This window comes from Phyllostomus hastatus, unplaced genomic scaffold (assembly GCF_019186645.2).
Source record: "Phyllostomus hastatus isolate PE091 unplaced genomic scaffold, TTU_PhHast_1.1 phas_contig_86, whole genome shotgun sequence".
In the NCBI taxonomy this organism is placed as follows: Eukaryota; Metazoa; Chordata; class Mammalia; order Chiroptera; family Phyllostomidae; genus Phyllostomus; species Phyllostomus hastatus.
In genome coordinates this window covers 74473064-74480967 of record NW_025333977.1, presented here as the reverse complement: position 1 = coordinate 74480967, position 7904 = coordinate 74473064, and the positions used below count along the sequence as shown (strand labels likewise).

At 39.9% G+C, this 7904-nt stretch overlaps 1 protein-coding gene across 11 annotated transcripts in view; it reads left to right on the top strand.

The window, feature by feature from the left end:
* The first annotated feature begins 224 nt into the window (after positions 1–224).
* The window catches only part of CBLB (Cbl proto-oncogene B), a 214548-nt gene continuing 206868 nt past the window's right edge, over positions 225–7904 (top strand). For 4 of the 11 annotated variants that reach the window (XM_045851241.1, XM_045851239.1, XM_045851240.1 and 1 more), the window contains exons 1-2: positions 697–955; positions 1670–1851. In XM_045851241.1, coding sequence (XP_045707197.1) covers positions 1684–1851 — 168 coding nt within the window. In that variant the 5' untranslated portion in view covers positions 697–955; positions 1670–1683. Of the gene's footprint in view, positions 385–482; positions 666–696; positions 1012–1147; positions 1271–1669; positions 1852–7904 lie in introns of those variants that run through there. The other 7 variants (XM_045851235.1, XM_045851236.1, XM_045851242.1 and 4 more) reach the window with 7 other exon arrangements.

Sequence of the window (7904 nt, the reverse complement as noted above, 5' to 3'; positions counted from 1 at the left end):
ACCCCCATTTCCCTCAGAGTCCCCTTTCATTTGGGCGCTATGACCAGTGGGCCTTCCTTCGGGGCCATTGTGTACTATGGAAGACGTGGACCGGGTGGTAGCGCGCCGAGGACCGACACCTCCCGCCTATTGGCGCCGCCCTCTGTCTGGCAGTGTGAGACTTTACGGGATTGGTCCATTCCCGTACGGCCCCGCCCCTGGCCCTGCCCCGCGCCTGGGTGTCTGTGTGTGTGTAGCTTACGGGGGTGGAGTGTCCAGCGAGTGGTCTCCTCCTCCAGCTAAGTGCTGCTGCGGCGTCCCGCGGCCTCTCCGAGAGTCTGGCGGGAGGGGAGAGCGGGTGTGGATTGGTCTTAACGGTAATTGTTGCGTCTCCCCGTCTCGGTGGTGCGTTGCTCCTTCCTCGGGAGCGTGCGTTTAGGGCGATTGCTCCCTGCCCGGGTTTACCCACGTACTGTGGGCTCGTGCGTGTAGAGTCGGACTCGTGCACACGCGTGTCTCTGGACAGATACGGTGTCGAGAGGCCAAGAGGGAAGTGGGCACCGGGGAGGCTCGACGTTTCTTTCCGGCCAGGGGGCCCAGGGGCAGCCAAGCGCGGGCCACTCAGGAAGAGGGGACAGCCCCAGCTTCCAGCTGTCGTCGCGGCTGCAGTCACAGTTTGAAGAGGGGTATTTAAAGAGAGGAACCGGGCCGGGCCCTGGGAGGAGGAAGAGGGAATAAAGCAAGACGGGCTGCTAGAATCGCAGACAGCCCGGGGAGTGCTTCCACTCGGGAGCCAAACCCAGAGCGCCCCAGACGGATGGGGCTGCGGTTGCTGGAGGCGCGAGGGATAATTTGTCCTTTCTGCGTTCACCTTCCTCCAGCTAAAGTCCGAAAAGTGGCAGGGGAGGGGCTTGAACGTGGAGGGGGGCACAGGCGTCCCGAAACAAAGCTTTGGACCGACCCCCCACAGCCTTGGGTGAGATAAGAGGCTAGGAGTGAAAGAAGTGAACTCGTTTTTCTGTGCCCGCTCATGTCAGTTTCTCACCCTTGCTTTTGAAATGGATTTTTTGTTTGTTTCTTAGTTCATTTAGCTCTTAACTTTGGGATAACTCCTCACTGCTTTGGCTTAAAGAATAGTATGTTCATGTGCCCATACTTGGTGGTTTTAGCGGGGAATATCCCAAGTCCCGAGTCTTTGTTGACAACAGAGGTGCTTCTTACGCTTCTGTAGAAAAATCTTTACGTTTATATAACTTCGTGAAACCCAGCAGAGTGAAAGGGCGGTTTTCCAGTAAGTCTCCCAAAAATGTTTCCAGGGACTTCACTTCTAGTTTTTTGAAATGGAATTAAGGCAGGGAGGGGGAGAACATTATGTTCTTATCTAGTTGGAAGAAACCTATGTAAGTTTCTTCTTGTTGTTTTGACTTGGGTATTAATCAAGCCTTCCCTGCGTCTTTAACTCTTAGTTTTCCAAAAGCAAATCTAAGTCTATTGCAACTTAACCTTTTGTGTGTAGAGATTGAAAGCGCAAATTCACACTCTATTTAAAAGTTGGATCTGGGACCCTGGATTTTGTTCTTACTGAAGAAGGGAGGATGTAGCATGTGCTAGTTAACCAGATCAACTTTCTGTTAGCTAAGTATTTTCATGACCAGCTAACTTTTCTTTTTCAAAAATTTTCCTCTCAAAGAACTAAGATTCCAGATGGCAAATTCTATGAATGGCAGAAATCCTGGTGGCCGAGGAGGAAACCCTCGAAAACCACGCATTTTGGGTATTATTGATGCTATTCAAGATGCCGTTGGACCCCCTAAGCAAGCAGCGGCAGATCGCAGAACTGTGGAGAAAACTTGGAAACTCATGGACAAAGTGGTGAGTTTCTGTCTGGGCCTATACTTGGCCCTGTTCAGCCTGAATGTGGTTTCTCCAGCTTTATTTATACCGCTAATTAATAATTGTTATGGTGACAGTCTTTTGATTTGGATTGACCATGTTTCTTACATCCACTCTGTGTTTTAAAAAGTTGGATTCAGAGCAAAGACTTTTTTCCCTTTTGTCTTCCTCTTTAAGGATCCAAGTTCCTCTACATGACTCAGATATGCAAAGTTTTTACTGTTGGCTGCTCTTTGTTGGTGCATGGCCATAGAATACTTTGGAAGTGTTTGTTCTATCTGACATGAAGTTATGTTGCTATTAGATAACAAAAGAGTGCAAACAAATAATATAAGAAGTCTTTGATGGGCTGCTTATGACAACCACAATGTGTGATGCTGAGAAATTTGCAGGGGAAAAAGCAGATCAGTCCTTACATGAGGAAGCAGTATTTGATAGAGTTTCCATTTTCATCTTTGAGAATTTGTCTTCATTAAGAAACTTTTTTTGTTGTTGTTAATGGGAGAGTTAAAGTTTCTTTCATCTCTTCCATTTTGAAACAGGAAACCTTTTTGATTGCACATTGTTTATCGTGAAAGGAAAATATATGATGGAGGTGTGGGGCTGAGAGTATCAGAAACCTCTGTGGTTTCTGCATGTTGCTTTCAGATGAACTACAATTTCACAAGAAGAAATTAGGCTAGATGTCAGAACTAGAATTAATATTACTTGCTTTTGAAGCAGTAGTGCTGTCCCCTAACATGTTGGTAAATGTTTTAGCACCTTATGGCTTTATTTCATAGATATATAGGGCTAATTATACATTTACTTGAGTCAGGGTTCTTTATATCTTTACGATTGAGGAAATGGAGGTTTAAAAAAAGCATTCTTTTGTAGGGATATACTAAAACCTCCATAAAATCAAGTGGTATCAGTCATCTTTATTTTTGTTTGTAACGGTGTGCAAATACTTGCTTCAAAAAGCCAGTGTTGGCGGTATTAAAAATACAGGAAGATGATAAGATTTACCTTATTTTCATTTATCCTTAGGGAAAGTACAAATGGATAGGTGAATGATGGGCTTGTTATTATTCTGTGTCTGGTGGTGCTAAATGCAGAGCCAGGGTATTTTTGCCAGAAAAGTACCCTTAGTTTTGGGCTTAATTGTGACCTATTTAAGCTTCTGCCAATTTATTCAAATTGTGATATTAAAGTGCTCCAGACAGAATGATGTCATAGTGTCAGCAATGCAACTTGCTGCTTGAGGTCAGATTTTGACTTTAGCATTGGATACTTAAGAATGAGGAGTATGTAGTTGAGAAAATTGCATTTATTTGGCAGACACAATACTAGCTGTCTTTGCTTTTCTCAAGAGTATGCAATTGAAGTCACTCTCAATGCATAAACCATTATTTGGGTGTAAGAGAAGGAATATAAGGTTTTGCTCTAACCTATCTGTTTTTTGAGTGGGGAAGAAATGGGTCAGATTTTCCCAGGAAGCTGCTCCTCCCACTCTACCCCTTTCTTTGAATGGTCAGATTTTGTACAGAACATCAAATGAAAACGATTTATGTAAGGAAGTGGTGAGCTGTACTTAATATAAAGTTGTTATTTGTACACTAAAAATGTGTGCATAATTTTGGTCTGTAACTGGTTATTAACATAAGTTTTATCCACTTTTATTTATTTCACTATGGGTTCTGGTAAAATAGATGGGTCTTTGATAGTTAAGCTTCTGCCATTTTTTATTTTATTAACCCTTTTGTGGATTTGGGTTTAGCCTCTCCATTTGAGAAACTTGACTTACAATGAAATCTATTACCTCAAGTCCACTTAGTGGAATGTGGGTTGGGGTATTGACAAAGGTGTATTGTATGGTTTTACCCTATTTGTCTTCATTATTTGTCAATGATGAAATTGTTGTGTTCACTTATGAATGCATTCGTGGGCTTTGTGGAGGGAAATTCCATAAACCATTATAAAGGAGCTCAGTTTATTTGTTACTTTTTCATCACATAGTAATAAAAGGCATTGATAATTACTAATTAAAATATATTTTATTTAATTGTGTAATATAGAAGCCTTTCCCACATGTATTTATCTTTTCTTCTTTATCAGTGATGAAGGAAGTGGTTCATAATCTCAACATTGTCCTAGTGATTACATCAGGACCTTTATTGTTAGTCCAAAAGTTAATCTCTTGACACATTAACTGTTTTGTAAAACAACTGCAATAGTATGAGTTTAGCTCATGAATAACAGAAAATTGTAATTTCAGGTCTAACTGTTAGTGATGTAAAAGGCAGGGTTAGGTGTTTAGTTAGCGGTTTTTTGTGTTTTTTTTTTATGAAGTCTCTTCAAGGGCAGATCTTAGAAGTGTAAATAAAAAATACGCTTTAAGTTCAGTCTGTCTCACCTACATATGCAGTTAGATAACTTATTTTACAGGGGATATGAAGCAGTCCAGTGAAGCAGTCCAGGGTATAGTTTTACCATACCCTGGCCTATAGAGTTTAAAATGGTCAACTGAGGTTCCAGTTCCAAGTAATTGTTACGTTTTTAGAAGGAAGGCTTTCTATACAAGGTCACTGAGAGTTGGAGGGATTAATTGCTTGGTGTGTTCTTTACAAGATGTAAAATGTAACAAAACTTCAGTTGCATTGAACATAGTAAATTTACTGAGAAAAAGAATACTAGCGTATCCCAAAGCCTCTCGTATTTTCTGGCCTTAGCTGTATGTGTCACTGTAAGTCAGTAGCTGACCCCAAATTCTTTCAAGTCAGTTTATGACTATTTGATACAGTGATAGAACTGTGATCTGGGTTCAAATATCCTGAAATGTGGGTCTCTTCCAAAGTATTATGGAGATGGGGTTTCTTAAACATTTATTGAGGGCCTACTGTGTTTGTATTAAGTACTGAGGATGCAAAGCTAGGTAAGATACAATAACTCTGCCCTTGACCTGTCAAGGAATTCAGAAACTAGCTTCAGAACCAGGCATAAAAATGGATAATTGCCATGTAGTACGGAAAGGGCTGTAATGCAGACTTATACAAAGTACAGTGGGAACAATGTAGAAAACAACCACCTTGTTTTCTGGCCACTGTTGAGACAGTTGTCTGTCTGGATTCTGCTGGACACTGCCTTTAGGAACAGCATTATTGTACTCTTGGATACGCATATGCTGAGGTGAGGGTAAGGAAATGATTGCTAATCAATGTGGTAGGAATGATAATTTATTAATGTGAGGTTCCTGAGCAGGATTTTCACAAGCATGATAGAAAATGGAGGAAACAATTTTCTATCTAATAGATACTAAATGTACTGAGCATATGCGGCTGTCCAGGAAATTAAAAAATAATTAATTGAAGCCTAAGAGCAAAGCACGTTGAGTACCTGCCTACATTTTTGTCTTGCTGTCCTTGTCATTTATTTGAAATTACATTACTGAGTTTTAAAAGCCTTTAAAAAGTTATGCCAAACAGCCTTTTGTGCCTTTTACCCTCAGTACATTTAGTATATTTGTCAAGTTTTGAATATAATTCATGCTCTATCTTTATAACTTCATTGTGACCATAATGTATTTTAAAGTTTGTCAACCAGAGAAGCTTGGATTATATGTAAGTATTTGTTGGGTTTGAGAATATCATCTTTGTTGGTCCCTTGGGACAGGGAATACCATTCATTTAAATAATTCTTCACATGTTTTCTTTTCCTTAGTGAATCTGTTCTGTGTCAGCAGAATTGTGGGCCCTCGTAGGTTCAGACAGATGATAACACATTAAATACCTGGGCAACTTTGTTTAGTACTGAGTTAGTTTTTGAATTTGTGCTTAAATAATTGAAGTGATCCTATAGTTTGCTACTGTCACTTTTATTTTCTTTATTTAGTTTTATTTTTAGAAAATTTTATTGAATTTATTGGGGTAACATTAGTTAATAAAATTACATCGCTTTCATGTGTACAATTTATACTACATCATCTGTATATTATATTGTATATTCACCACCCAAAGTCAAATCTTTGATTAACATTTATGCTGCTTTACCCTCTTCTACATCCCCCAACCCCTTCCCCTCTGGTGATCACCATATTGTTCTCTGTGCCTCCTATGAGTTTTCCCCCTTAATCTTGTCACCTTTTTTAACCCAGCCCCCCCCAAGCCCCCTCTCCTCCAACAGCTGTCAATCTGTTCTGTATTACTATGAGTCTATTTCTATTTTTTGTTTGTTTATTTACTTTCTTTGTTAGATTCCACATAGAAGTAAAATCATATGATATTTATCTTTCTCTGACTGGCTTATTTCATTTAACACAATGCTTTCCAGGTACATCCATGCTGTGTTACTTACTACTTTCAGAAAAAGCTTTTGATAAAATAAAAATAAAAAATTTAAAGCAGTTCTCCCAAGAGTTACTTTGGATTATCCTTGTTATATAGGGCATTTGCATAGCAGACACCTTACACAGTTAGTAGTATTTTAACTGGTATAAAATTGTAATCATCCAGATTTTGAAACAACTTACTTTACATCAGAGTCCCTTTATATACTGCCTATTGATTTTCTCTTTCATTTACCATATCTGAACTGTAGAGAGAGATTCATAATCATACGATCCTGTAAAATGTAGTAAGTGCTGTAGTATTGAGGCAGTGTGCAGTGGAGGCCAAAAGTTGATGTAGAATGCAGCATGGTAGAGGTGCTAACCAACTATTAATTCGTATGTTTTGGGTTCCAATGAGGTAGAGAATATATAGGTTGAAGGGATGATAGGTAAAGGGATATTGTGGAGTGAGAGAAGGTGCGTTAGAGAAAGATGAAGAGGCTTTACCACTCTGTCCAGGAATTTGAGCTTTATTTGCCAGACAAAGAACCATTGCAGTCTTTGAACAGAGAAAAAGTCAAGCTATGGTGTGATAGATTACTCTCTTGAATCTACAGAGAAGGATTAAGATAAAAGAAACTTAAAAGTAGGAATAATAATCAAGAGAAATTAAAACAGACTGGACAAGAAATAATGAAGGGCTAAGCTAGAAAATTGACATTAGAAAAGGCAAGTGCTGGTTCCAAGGGAGGAGGCTTTTTAGAGGTAAAATTCACAGGTCCTGCTGACCCTTTAGACATACAGAATGAAAAAGAAGGTGAAGTGAAAGTGACTCTTGAGGTTTTCAGCCTAGTTGACTCTGAAGGCAGTGATGCCCTTAATGATATAAGGAACATAGGAAGAAAAAGAGGAAGCTTGGGAGTTGGTGCATGATAAGTTTGTTTTTGACCATGTTCAGTTTGACATGCCAGAGTGAAATACAGTTTTTTCTTTATTTTTTATTGTTGATACTATTACAGATATCCCCAATTCCCTCCCCCCTCCTTTGCCCACCTTCCTTCACCAAGTCCCTGGCCCACCTTACTTCTGGCCATCAGAATGAAATGCATTTTTTTAAAGATTTTATTTATTTATTTTTAGAGAGGGAAGGGAGGGAGATAGAGAGAGAGAAACATCAATGTGTGGTTGCTGGGGCTCATGGCCTGCAACCCAGGCATGTACCCTGACTGGGAATCGAACTTGGTGACACTTCGGTTCGCAGCCCGCGCTCAATCCACTGAGCTACACCAGCCAGGGCTCTGAAATGCATTTTGAAGTCAGAAAATTGTGCAGTTTAAGAGAGAAGTTGAAACTAGAGACATGTTTGGTGGATATGCCCATTGAGGTAGCATGTCAGGCTACAGAACTGCAAGAGATTTGCAAGGCAGAGTAGAAGATGAGAGAGCAAAAGTCAGGGATTGGAAGTTTTGGCTGTGTGTAATGTTGTATTTGTAATTAGATGACAGTGAAGGAAAAAGAATCTCTCAAAGAACAGTGATGAAAGAGGGAGGAAAAGAATTAGAGCATTGGATTTCTTGGGTAGAGACAGCTTCAATAAAGAGGTAGTTTCAAATTCGTAGAAAATCAAATTCAAGTGGAGAAAACTAGGTAGGATGAAAATTGAAGAAGTCATTGAATTTCATGAGTAGAGACCACTGTTGGTCTTTCAGAGTAGTTTTACTTTAGG